The following is a 14556-nucleotide window of genomic DNA, read 5'->3' as shown; positions in this document are numbered from 1 at the left end:
TGCACTGCTACATCTAACCCAGCTTATTTGTCATGTTAAACAACCCCCCCCGATTCAATTGCTTGACTACAAATCCAATAGGAAAGTTCCCAGTTCATACATCAATGTCAGTGCTTGTGTCTGGCCTTGTGTTTCGCCTCGCAGCAGTGCAACGGTCAAGTTCAGCTTTGTCTCCGAGACAGTTGCCCTCCATTCAGCCATAACTGATTCACAATGCACTTCTCTGGATCGCGCACAGGTAAACGGCACATCGTGATGAACAAAAACAGTGACAACAGCATGTCCTGGCCCATCGGATAAACATTTACTCAGATACAGTGTCAGCACAGTGACAGGCAGAGAAGCGGATGCAACATTTATGAGGTGCGCTCTCTGGATCTCATGTTGGTTTAGCGCCAGACTCTTTAAAGCCTTGTGTTCTGTATAAGCAGCTGGCAAACTTACTCAGTGTAAATCGCAGCTAATGCGATCCATCCAGTGCAGAGCGTGTGCGAGCATCTGGGTTTTTTAGTGCATGCCTTTGTCTGTGCATGTGTTTCTAAATGTGACCAGTGAGCATGTAATTGCGTTTTGCAGTCTTTTCTTCTGGGGACATCTAATAATTACTGTCCAAGTCCCACGTTTAATAAACTCTTGAGGTATTGCAGTAGTAGGGTGGCCATATGAGCCATTCATACGGGACACGTCCTGGCCAGGATTTTAATATTGCCTAAAATATCCAGGTTTTGGCTGTTTGCACTGTGCAGGTTGATCGCTGTGTGACATTCATGAGAGCTATACAGAGCAGAGCAGACGGCTCCTTTTGCTTTCAAAACGCTCTTGCGCCTACTTTGGTGTCTTTTTTGATCGGTGCGCAGCGACGCTTCAAGTCAAACGAAAGAACAAACATGTGAGCATATTTGCATCTCTTTGATCGTTCCCTGTAGATCTCACCTTCTCACGTGCAGCCCCACGATTGGTCGATTATGTACAATACCTGCATGTTATTGGTCAAACTGCTTTGGATGTTTTAGGCAATATTAAAATCTTGGCCAGGACGTGTCCCATCTGAACGGAGCGTATGGCCACCCTATCAGCAGTAGCCTTGATTTATTTATAAAAGAACCTTCCAAATGGACCTTGTAAGCAACCGCTTAGCAACGAGGAGAGTATAGGCATGTTTGCAAGCTTAAAACATTTTGAAAAATTCAATATAACCTTAAAGGGATAGACATTCTGTAACCAAAAGTAAAAAAAAAAAAAAAAAAAGACTTTAGTGTTTTGGAGAGTCTCCTATGCTCACGAAGTCTGCATTCATTTGATTAAAATACACACACATACACACACACATATTTTCAGCATTATTACTCCAGTCTTCAGTGTCACATGATCATTCAGATATAATTTTAATATGCTGAAATTTTTTTTTCATGGTTTCCACAAAAAGCAGAAACTGTTTTCAACACTGATAGTAATAAGAACCCTATTTAATTAAAATTAAACGGGTGTTTAATTTAATTAAACACCAATAATAACTGATGATAATCAAGCAACAAATCAGCATATTAGAATGATTTCTGAAGGATCATGTGACACCGAAGACTGGAGTAATGATGCTGAAAATTCAGCTTTGCATTACAATGTAATAAATTACATTTTTAAAAATATATTCAAATAGCAAACAGTTATTTTAAATTGTAATAATATTTCACAATATTACCGTTTTTACTGTATTGTTAATTAGGATGTTCCTGTGGCTCAGTGGTGGAGCATTGCTTTAGCAGCACAAAAGGTCATGGGTTCAATTCCCAGGGAACACACATACTGGTGAAAAAAAATGTATATCCTGAATGCACTGTAAATCGCTAAAGCATCTGCTAAACGCATTAATGTAAATGCAAATAAATGCAGCCTTGGTGAGCAAAAGAAACTTCTTTCAAAAAGAAAAAAAGTATTAATAATATTATTAATAAAAAATAGAAAAAGTCTTAATTATACCAAACTTTTGACCAGTAAAACATATGAATTTCTTTCTTCTTGCATTCCGTTTTCTTTGAAGACACTGACTTTATGAACAATGAAAAACATTTTTCAAAATATCTTTTGTGTTCTATGCAGGCTTGGAATGCATGAAGATTCATGAAGTAAATGACAGAATTATCATGTTTCAGTGTTCTACTTCTACTTTAAAATCAACATATAAATCACAGTTTCCAGGTCTTTTTGTGAAAATTTGTCAGTGCACATTATTCCAAAGAAAATATATTTGTAATTCTTCCTATCACAATTCCTACCAAAACCTCTTCTGAAAAGACTTTTCTTTTCATCTTATGTAACCAAGCCATTTCACTTTTCATCTTGAATACCTTGTTTCACTCAATACGCTGGATTACAGAAGTAAAATGAGTTGCAAACACGTTTCATCAAATTAAGTTGGTAATTATTTTAAATTAGCATGCAGGCATAATAATGAATTATACAAATGTTCACCTTACCCGTCCAATCAGCACCGGTTCTCACCAAATACATCCATCAAAAAAACAAAAAACTGGTTCCAGATCCAGCTTCTACGGCTGCGGGTTTGTGAAGGCATCTCATCCGGTCCAGTAAAGGTCCTGTGGAAATCACCACTGCTGTCTGATTCCTGGTTTCCCATCATTACAGTTTGCACTTCCTGTCCGCTGCTATTTAACCCAGGTGGAGGCTTCAGAGGGATCACACTGGCATCCGATGGGCCATCCTGAGTGGATCTGTCAGTTTTAGTTTCCTCTACTGCAGGAGTTAGTTCAGTGGGAATGAAACGATCTTGAGATATTCTAGATATTCTAGAGTCCTGGCTAAGAGTTAATAATGTCATCTTTGTGATTTCAGGGATATCTTTAGATTTGGGATAATAATTATTCATATTATGTGGAGTAGAATCTGTGTTCATACTCGTGCCATACAACGAAACAGGAGTCACTCCGATTTCAAATTCCGATTTTGCAGTTTCTTCAGTCTGTGAATGATGCACTCCTGATATAGACTCAATTGCGCCTTTGTTGCTTTTTGGTGAAATCATCAAATTATCCTCATTTTTCTTTGCTAAACTTGGCATTTCTGCTGTGTTGGCAAATGGCATCTCTCTTTGCCTTTCCTCCACGTCTAGACGCTCCACCTGAATTTCTTTCCTTGTGGTTTCCTCACTCTTCCATCTTTTTAGATGAGCACTGCTTCCCCCGAGCTCTAAGCACACGGACAGAAAGAGCAATGCAGCCCAGATATGGCCACTCATCATGCCTCACGTTGTTATTAGTCACAATGTTTGCCACAGGGGGAAGAACAATAAGATCGACCTTCACTCACGCTCTGTCTCGCAGTGTGGGAGGCTGATCCACTCATCTCCTCTTATTAATTCCTTATTCTTTGTGAGTCTCAGTGGTCATTTAGCATCTTATCCACTTTTTTTTTTTTATTATTATATTTCTCTGTTCAGGTCCGGTTAAACACAGATGGTGATTCCCATGGTTTTGGTTTGATCAGGGAAACCTGTTCAAAGAGACAAGGGGATGTGAATCAGTGCTGATCATGAGTAAACGTCATTGGGATCTGCAGTTGTGGTTACTGAATAAATAACACCGTTTCAATTAGGCAACAGTTTGGGTCTCTGCAGAGAATCATGGGTACAGAAATGGGTACAGTGCATGACTTGCAAGGGTTCATAAAACTTTCAATCACTTGAAATCTGGAACTTCTCTAAAGTAGTCTTCCAAAGCTGAATGGTTACTTTCCATTATTGTCCAAAATAAGGTAAATCAGTCTTTAAGGGCAAAGATGTGACACTCCAATTAAAAATAGTTTGTGTGATATCCACTTTTTGAAATGTTTGTACAAAATTACCTTTCAAAATACATTTAAAATAATTTATAGATTTTCAGAAAAATCATAATGTTATAATATTTAATTTTCTTCATGCCTTATAGTCGAATTAAGCAGATTAAGAACGAGGCAATAGTATAGTTTACATTTTGCGATGATACAAGCAATCAAGCAGTTGAGATATTTTGTACATCACCGTACATGAGTATACGTGTGCGAATACATTTGGACATACATATATATATATATATATATATATATATAAAATATATATATATAATATATAATTTGCTATATCACTTTAAAAATATATAAAAAACTGGCCGATGATAGTTGACATTTTGCAAGCAATCATGCAGTTGACATTTGCTATATCACTTTATATATGTATAGTGTGTGTGTGCAGATGCAGTTGAACATACAGTATATCCAACTTTATATAAAGAGCTGGGCAATAATATATTTACTTTTTGTGACAAGATAAAGAAATCAGGCAGCTGAGATTTTCCACGTAGACTATATTGCTTTACATGAGTGTACTATATGCAAAAATACATTTTACATTAATTTTTCTGTATGATGTAAAGAATCACAACAACACACAACAGATATACACAGCCCGTCCAAAAAAAAAAAAAAAAGTCACCACCTGGATTTAACTAAGCAAATAGTTAAGATCCTCCCATTGGATAATTTCTGCATGGATGATTATGTTATGTGCCCAGAGAATGAGGTCAGCTGACTACCTGAATATACTGAATGACCAGGTTATTCCATCAATTAATTTTTTCTTCCCTGATGGCACGAGCATATTCCAAGAAGACAATGCCAGGATTCATCGGGCTCAAATTGTGAAAGAGTGATTCAGTGAGCATGCAACATCATTTTCACACATGGATTGGCCACCCCAGAGTCCACAGTCAGACCTTTACCCCAATGAGAATCTTTGGGATGTGCTGGAGAAGACTTTGCCTAGCGGTCTGACTCTCAATCATCTTCATCAATACAAAATTCTGGTGAAAAATGAATGCAACTCTGGACGGGAATAAATGTTGTGACATTGCAGAAGCTTATTGAAATGATGCCACGGTGAATGCGTGCCATAATCAACGCTAAAGGCAGTCCAATGAAATATTAGTGTGTGACTTTCTTTTTGGATGGGCAGTGTATATTGCTTTATATCTACTATCTATACTTTATTTAAGGATATGCTTTATATTTATGTGAAATGGACAAAAGCAGGCAGCTAGTCTAGTCTGAACATGTTCAAAATAAATGAAAATCTTGCACCTTTCCTGCAACATCTTTTAACAGCTTTAGAAGCAAAAACCAATATTGCAATATTCCTTAAACTGCTCTTGGCCATCTCACAAACTTTATGTTCATGAAATGTAATTACTGGCTTGCATTTTAGGTGGCTAAGCACTTTGAAACAGTCAGGGTCTTGAAAATGTTTTGATTTGCGTGATTGAGCATTTTACAGGGCTATTTCTAACTGTACGGACGAGGTTATTGCTGTCCATATTAAGGCTACAGTTAGGCACCAAACCATATCCTCATTCACTTATACAGCACATTTTTAGAGGCACATCTAAACTAAAAACCGCTTGACCATTTCAACAAGCAATACTGACTACCTTTAAAGGTGCTGTATGTAAGATTTTGACTCTATTAAAGCATAAAAATTCCATAATATGTTTGCAGATATTTAAGAAACATGCTAAGTTAACATACTTGTTTATCTGAAAAACAGTGCTACAGTCAGTTATTCTCCTTTGAAAATGTACATTCCGGGCCGGAAATCTGTCTTTGTTTTGGTTTGTGAAACGCGCCCACTGCCAATTTACCCAATTGTATTTCGGCACCCCTGGTTGCCAGTTGGCAGAATACACAGCGTATTTCATTTCATTCATCGTCAAGTGCACTCGTTCTTGTTTGTGTCATTAATCTGGCAACCTGCATGTGCGTCAAGTCTGAGGAGGAGGGGCCGGGTGAAAAAAAACCCTCTCCAATATTTTGAATTTGGACTCCAATACCTAGTTCAACCACTCGGTGTCAATCCTATACAGCACCTTTAAACAAGACTATTGTAAAAATTGTCCTTTTAAAAGTATTTTTTAAAGTATTTTAAAATAATTCAGCTGTGCAACAGCTTTCCTTTAATACAACTTAAGTGTTTTACTAAATTCTAGCTTTACTACCTTTGTGAAAAAGACGTACACTTTAGCATACTTTTAACTTAATATGGAAATAATATACTTAAGCGCAAACTGAATGTACTGTAATGTTTTTAGACACTTAATTGCATATTAATTGCAATTAAATAAAAAATGTATTATAGTTAACATTTATATTAAATGCAATTAGCTGAACTTTACTAGCAGCAATTAACTGAATGCAATTAACTTTCTATGTTAAAGTACATCTGTATTTTTTATTTATTTATTTGTTTTTTAAAGTTTGGTCAGTATCTTTTGCAAAATATACATTTATGTAATTTCTTGTCATTTCTTCTGGAGCTTTTATGCCATGTATTTAAATATATTTTTAAAGACACATTTGAAATTATTAAAATATTATAAGGTAAAATATATTAACTTTAAATATAATATCAAATAACACACTACAGTTAAAATTAAAGTCAAGTACTTTACATGTGCTTTAGTATGTTAACATGCACATCATAACATGGTTTTATATAAAGCATGACAAGATTATTAAAAAAATAATAATTAGGCTATTTAAAATATGCACCTATTAAAAGTGTATTGAAGTGTGTTAAGAAACGTTTATGAAATTGTACTTAAGTACAGTTTTTAAATATATAATTTTAAGATTTGAAATACACTACAAGTGCACATTTAATACAATTAATCACCCTTCTTTTTCACACAGGTACATATCTGAATTATTTTTACCATACTCTGGCTTTACTGCATCTATAATGTTCCATTTTTACTGCATCTAAAGTATCTTACCTGTGCTGGTAAACATTTTTTTGCTTTCTCTAAAATCTTGTTGTGGTCTAAACAGTCAGACAGTTTTCCCTAAACAGATTAAGAGCAGGAGAGAAACAGTCTTGTCCTAAACCAGCCAACCCTGCAGCTCTCCTCACACATTTAGACAGAAAATAACAGCACACTTTCAGCAAATGTAATCTTATGGCCATGGCACTGGAGCTAAATTTAAGAGCTGTTATTTTGCCTTTTCCTTGATTATCTAATTACACACATACACACACATGAAAATACTTGCCTGAATCCATCTTCAAATGCCTTGATAAGAGTACTTAGCATTTCTCAAAAAAAAAACAATACAGTCATGTTGAACCCGGTGCATCTCTCTGCAACTCACCCGCAGTGGTGTAAGTAATCTCTGATCAGTGATTCAGACGGAAACCTCAAATGTCAACTTTCACAATCCTGACTGGCTCTGAGCTCAGGCTAGTTGGAGAGCTGAGACTCAGGCTACATCCAAACTTTCAATTATCAAAGTTGTGTGACTGTCTGCACAGAAGTGGCATTTTGTAATTGTGTTTCTTTACAACTGGGAGCTACCCAAGATTAAAGTAAAGAAGAAAACTTACTTCGAAAAACTAGATTTTAACATTTTCTCAAGAAAACGTAAGTGGTGCAAAATTGTATTGCTTTTTTGGTGCTCAAGCTGTTAACACTATCATTTTTCCTTTGAATTCTGTACAGTTTTAGTTTGTTGAGATTATTTAGTGTTACATTTGTATTCTTAGTGTATGATATTTATTTTCATTCACTAGTGGTTAAGTATAAATTTTGCATAGAGTATATATGGTCACTTTTTATTTTATGGTTCAGTTCTCACTATTAATTAACTATTAACTATGACTTTTGGCTCAATAAACTCCTATTTACTACTTATTAATAGTTAATAAGGTATAGTTTTTAAGTTTAGGTTTTGGGTAGGATTAAAGATGTAGAATATGGTCATGCAGAATATGTAAAGTGCATATTGTGAAGTGAAATGAAGCATGGTGTCCCACACTCGGAATAAGTGCTCTGCATTTAACCCATGCAAGTGCACACACACAGTCTGTAGTGAACATACACACACTGTGAACACACACCCGGAGCAGTGGGCAGCCATTTTTTGCTGTGGCGTCCGGGAAGCAGTTAGGGAATCGGTGTCTTGCTCAAGACAGTCCTGATATTGAGGGATGAAGAGAGCGCTCATTCACTCCCCCCACCTACAATCCCTGCCAGTACAGAGACTCGAACCCAACTCTCTAACCTTTAAACCAAAACTGCCCTTTAAGTGCTTTATAGGTACTAATAAACAGCCAATATGCTAATATGCATGCTAATAAGCAACTTGTTAATAATGAGAATTGGTCCCTATCCTAAAATGTTACCCTTATGCTGAAAACAGTTGTTCTGTTTAATATTTTTGTGGAAACTGTGATCGATTTTTTCAGGATTATTTTATAAACAGAAAGGTCAAAAGAACAGCTTTTATTTGAAAAGGAAAAAAAATAACACTATATCTTGTATATCTTGTATATATTGTAACTTTTGGTCAGTTTAATGCATCCTTGCTGAAAAAAAAAGCAAGGATTAATGTCTTCATTAAAAAATAAATAAATAAACAAATAATAAAAAAATCAACCATAACAACTGTTTCAAAAATTAAAAAAAATTAATCATCAAAAAATCATAATATCAATAAAACAAATAAAAATAAAACTAAATATATTAAATCTTAATGAAGGATCACATGAGGACTGGAGTAATGATGCTGAAAATTCAGCTTTGCATCACAGAAATAAATAAAATTTTTAAATGTATTAAAATAGAAAATGGTTCTATTAAATTGTAATAATATTTCACAATATAACGTTTTTTACTGTATTTTTTATTAAATAAATGCAGCCTTTGTAAAAGAGTCTTATTTCAAAAACATTTAAAAAATCTTAATTATTCCAAACTTAGGGGTCTGTTCAATTGACTAAGTATGAGTTATAATGATAGTGATTCTTGTATTTTTAAACAAGCTTAACTTCAGACAGACATGCCTGGAGCTCAACTCAAAACTTTGTTACAGACCCTCTTCTCAGGAAGAATATTAAGACACAACCTAGTGCACGCCAAGCACATTAGACCTTGACTAAGATTGGTTTTCGATCGCAGTGAATTGGCATTTAGTTAAACTCTGCAATGTCAGAGATGAGAAAACATTTTGTATCAAGCCGCTGCATCACCACAGGTGTCCACGGCACCCCTGCAAAGTACATTAACTTTAATTTATTCTGAATCGCGCCCACCCCAGACTGAATAAAGCATATGCGATATGTACAGTACAAATCCCTGTGACAGTCTTGCTTGCCCTGGGTCTGTGTTCACATCGTAAGAGCTTGTACCATCGGCCATGAAACGCATCATTAATAGAAAGCAATAAAGTCGCAGTACGGGCCGCCGTCTCCCCGGCTGTGGATCAATTTTGTTTCCACACATCAGTGGAGGTGACAGCAACTGTATCACAGGAGAAAGTAATAGAGACAGGTGGAAGTGAGTGGGCTGAACATGGCTGTAATGGAATGTCAAGGCCAAACTTATGCAACTGAATCCAGTTAATCAGCAGCCTTTGATGGATGTGGCAGTAAACAAGATAATAAAGATCAGAACAAACTGACCTGTGTGATCATTTTTTTTTTTTCGTTACTGTGAGTCCAGTTTAATGCTGAGAAATAAGGGTTCAGGTCAGGCCTCTGACATTTTAGCTTCATTACATCTATAGCATTTTATCATATTCCAGCTATACTAAATGAAGCATTTTACACCAATTCAGCTCTAATACATCAAGTACTTTACCATATTTCAGCTTTAATATATGCCAAGATATTTCCATTCATGTTCCCTATTACATCTCAAGCATTTTACCATATGTCAGCTTTTTTATCCTTTCAGCATTTTACCATATTCCAGCTTCACCACATCTCAAGTGTTTTACCAAATTTCAGCTTTACCGCATCTCAAATATTTAACCAAATTTCAGCTTGACCGTATCTCAGGTATTTGACCAATTTTCAGCTTTACCGCATCTAGTATATGACCAATTTTCAGCTTTACCACATCTCATGTATTTGACCAAATTTCAGCTTTACCGCATCTCATGTATTTGACCAATTTTCAGCTTTACCGCATCTCAAGAATTTTACTACATTTTGCTTTATTACATCTGATGTATTTTACCATATTCCAGCTTTGCCACATCATATTCAAGCTTTACAACATATAAAGTATTTTAACATATTCCAACTTTACATCTCAAGTATTTTACCATATTCCACCGTTACCACATCTGAACATTTTACCATATTCCACCGTTACCACATCTGAACATTTTACCATATTCAAGTTACCACATACTAAGTATTTTACCATATAAGTTTTACCTCATCTCAAGTATTATACTGTATTTCAGCTTTACTACAATTCAAGTAGTTTACCATATTCCAGCTTTACCATACATATAGTATTTTACCATATTCCAGATCTACCATATCTTAAGTATTTTACTATATTTTGGATTTACTATATCTTACATATTTTACTATATTCCAGCTTTACTACATCTCAGGTCTTTCACTATATTCCAGATTTACCACATCTTAAGTACTTTCATATATTTATTACTTTACTATATAACATCAAGTATTTTACCATTTCGACTTCACTACATCAATCAATTACTTCTTCAAGCATTTTACACTATTTAAGCTTTTCTATATTTTAAGCATTTTACCATATTCCAGCTGTACCACATATTAAAGATTTTACCATTTTCTGTCTTACATCACAAGTGCTTTACTACATTTTAATACATCTAAAATATTTACAATAACAACTGAAGTATTTTACCATATTTCCCCTTTTCTAAGTCTTCTGTATTTTTAGCATATTCTGGCTTTACTACATTCTGGCTTTACCATTTTACTACATTCAAGCTTAACTGCATAAAATTTTACCATATTTGATCTTTACAGCATCTTAAATATGTATCAAAATCCAAGCTTTACTACAACAAAAGCATGCATTACTAGCCAGTTTTACTGTGTCTACAGTATTTTTTACTTGTGTGATTGAGAGGAATTAATCAACAGCCTTTGACGTAAGTGACAGAGAACAAACGAATAAAGCTTGTGACAAGCTATGTTTTTCCTTGTCATCGTGTTTCCAGTTTATGCTTGCTGAGCAACAAGGAATTGTGTCAGTCTCTCTGAGCTGATAATATTGTTTCTGACTGTCAGAGGTTGCTTTGTATTCATGCATGCTACACCAGTCATAAGGCCAGTGAATTCTTTATATGAGGTAGCATTTTATGATTAACATGACACCTGATTTTGAATCACATTTCCCACCATTCACTCCGGAAGGCCCCAAGCACCACAGCATCCACATTAACTTTAAGATTCTTCCTCTAAAGTGTTGCTTTGCTGGGCTGTGAATTCAATACGGTCCTTCACATGGATCCAAATTGGATCTATACTGAATTAGGACCCCCCAGGCCAAGCGTCTTGAGGAGTGCGAACTATCAGAAACATCTCCTTGGCTTGATAAATTGAAGCTATAAACGGTATAATTAATTCCTGTGTTCTGCACCCATACATTTAATGATCTGAAGTTCGTTAGCATTAGAGTCAGGTCCCAGCCATTGATCTTTTGAGCCCCAAGGCATGATGGAGCCTGTCACCAACATAACGAGACTTAAGAACTATAATTACCAGGCATTTCTCTTCCTCAATCCTCCATCCTATCTCCCTCATCCATCCATCTTATCGTTCTCCCGAAATAACACTCTTAAAAAAAGAGATATAATTTTCTTTTTTAAATAATACAAACTAGAAAATATTCAGAATATTGACATTCAAAAGTTTGGGTCAGTAAGATTATTTTTAAATCAAATAATCCTTATATTCAGCAAGAATTGATTAAGATGATCAAAAGTGACAGTAAAGACATTTACAGGATAATGCTACAAAAGATTTCTATTTCAAATAATTGCTGTTCTTTTTAGCTTGCTCCATCTATCAAAGAATCCTGAAAAAAGTGCATCAGTTTCCACAGAAATATGAAGCAGCACAATTATTTTCAACACTGATAATAATTATCAAAAAAAAAAAGTTTTTTGAGCAGCAAATAAACACATTAGAATGATTTCTGAAGGATCATGTGACACTGAAGACAGGAGTAATGATGCTGAAAGCTAATAAATTAGATTTTAAAATACATTCAAACAGAAAACAGTCAGGGTAGTTTAAATTGTAATAATTCTTCACAATATTACTGTTATACTATATTTTCTAACAAGTAAAGGCACCTTTGGGGAGAATAAGAAACACGTTTAGAAATTATTATAAAAAATATTATAAAAATCTTATCAACATACCAAAGTTTTGAACAGTAGAGTTTTAATCAGTATGCTAGCACTGCATTCCGAACATACCGTTTCATCTAAACGGAGAAAGTGGGAGATTTGCTTTTACGTTGGTTAACAAATTTTATGTGCAGTAAATAATTTGCATTAAAACACTTAATAATTTAGTATTCCCTCTACAGATCACTTCTGTATTACCAAGTTACCAGCTTGGCTGTTCAAAAACAAACTCAGCATTATTATGCCGAGCAGATATTACAGCTCTTTTTACATAGCATATGCACAGCTTCCCTGGTGTTCAAGACCTTCATAAAGATCTATTTACTGCAACTTAAAAATTCAAATTCAACTTAATTTTTTGATGTTAAAATACTTCCTATCCTAACTTAATATGCATGATTGCGCATCCTAACTTCTGAATCAACAAATGGTGGGGTGGGATTATTTGTTTTGTCTGACCAGTGGCAGACAGGAAGATTTTACTGGGATCCATTCAGTGGGACCCAAGAGTTCAGAGTTTGGCAGATCAAGGTCCTGTCAGTCCATGCTGGTCGGTGTTGGAACTACATCTTGCAGCAAAAAAAAAAAAAAAAAAAAAAAAAAACTTTCACCATTGACGCCCAATCAAAATCAGTGGTTACACTTTATTTCGATAGCCCAATTCAGACATTCTACTAATTATAAATAACTTTACAACTACATGTCAGCTAACTACTATACGTTTCCTTTGCAGTGAATGGGTGCCATCAGAATGAGAGTCCAAACAGCTGATAAAACATCACAATAATCCACAAGTTATCCACATTACTCCAGTCCATCAATGAATGTCTTGAGAAGTGAAAAGCTGCATGTTTCTAAATAAAAAAACATTTTTTCTCTCCTGATTTAGAGGAGGCATTTTTCACTGGAGAAACCAATATTATGGATAGAGGACTTATATTTTAGACGGAAGCAACCGTTTGATGTTAAAACATCATAATGATGGATTTGTTTCTTACAAACACACAGCTTTTCACTTCACAAGACATTAATTAATGTACTGGAGTGGTGTGGGTTATTCGTGGATTATTGTGATGTTTTGATCAGCTTTTAGATTCTCATTCTGACGGCACCCATTCAATGCAGAGGATCCAGCATGTGATAAGCATGTGATGCAATATCAAGCAACATTTAAATGACAACTACAACTTACTACAAAACACAATTTTAATTCACTATATTTACACAAGCCATCTGATATTACAGATTTCACTCACTGTAATATGATAATAGTGCCATATACAAATACATAAATATACAGGATAAATATATGAAAAGGTGTGCATTGCTTAAGCCATGTTTGCATCAAATATTCATTTTTGGTGTAAATAGGCCTCTACTTTCTAATATAAAACCTTCACAGTGTAGATGTCACATATTTTAAATTATTTGTATTAATACCAAAACAAAGCACACCATTGAATCTCCTACATATACACACACAGCACTTCTACAAATCCTTTTTAGTATCCTACACTTTTCCAGGTCTCTACACCACAACACAACTATAACTTGCTCAATAGCTCATTCAGCCTCATTCATTAAAATGGAAATGAGGAATGGGCCGGCCCTTTAAGTGTGTACAGCTGCTTTTTATTGATCCAAACTAGAGTGTTTACCAAAGAGATGAAAAAAGACAACACATTTTCATTTATTCTATAATTCACCACTGCTCTGCGTCATAGGGGAGCACAGTAAGTGTTAGGAGGCTTCTGATCATAAAACTTTGATTTACTCTACAGCTCAGTCCCTGTTTTCTATTCTTTTCCCCTTTTTTGACCCATTTTCACAGCCCCACTCAAAGGTAAAAAAAAAAAAGGGGGGGGGGGGGGTAATTTAATCTCTGCTAGAGCTGCTTTTAGGATCACATTAACACTTGCTCATCAATATTAACAGAAAACTTTCCTCTCCAAATGTATCCTTCCTTCTCATCTCATCGCATGCCCCTTCTGGTACACTTCAGTTTTGCTTAGGCCTAAACCTCTTTCCCCAACCCATTAAACTCACTTTGGCTCTGGCTATATTTGGAAGAGCACCATGCTACTCATACTATTCCTGCAGTATATAATTTTGCAGCATGCAAACAGCCTAAATGTACTGCATTCCTGGAAAACCTACAACATTTGCCAAAATGTGTGCATCATACAATCAGAATGCACTTGCAGAATAATGTATCCTACAATGCAATGCATTAAAGCAATAGGTCACTCAAGAACGAAAATTTGCTGAAAATTTACTCACCCTCGGGCAATCCAAGATGAACGGTTGTATCTT

General features: G+C 35.2%; 1 protein-coding gene across 1 annotated transcript in view; it reads right to left on the bottom strand.

The window, feature by feature from the left end:
• Positions 1–14556, bottom strand: part of LOC109048459 (cadherin-11-like) — a 71237-nt gene that overhangs the window by 45730 nt on the left and 10951 nt on the right. Inside the window, exons 2-3 of the mRNA XM_042713742.1 lie at positions 2525–3507; positions 2475–2492 (exon numbers count right to left, since the gene is read on the bottom strand). Of these exons, the coding sequence (XP_042569676.1) occupies positions 2475–2492; positions 2525–3256 (750 nt within the window). The 5' untranslated portion in view covers positions 3257–3507. The remainder of the gene's footprint in view (positions 1–2474; positions 2493–2524; positions 3508–14556) is intronic.

Source organism: Cyprinus carpio, chromosome A23 (assembly GCF_018340385.1).
Source record: "Cyprinus carpio isolate SPL01 chromosome A23, ASM1834038v1, whole genome shotgun sequence".
NCBI classification, from domain to species: Eukaryota; Metazoa; Chordata; class Actinopteri; order Cypriniformes; family Cyprinidae; genus Cyprinus; species Cyprinus carpio.
Note: the sequence above shows the minus strand (reverse complement) of the source record. Positions and strands in the feature narration are given on the sequence as shown.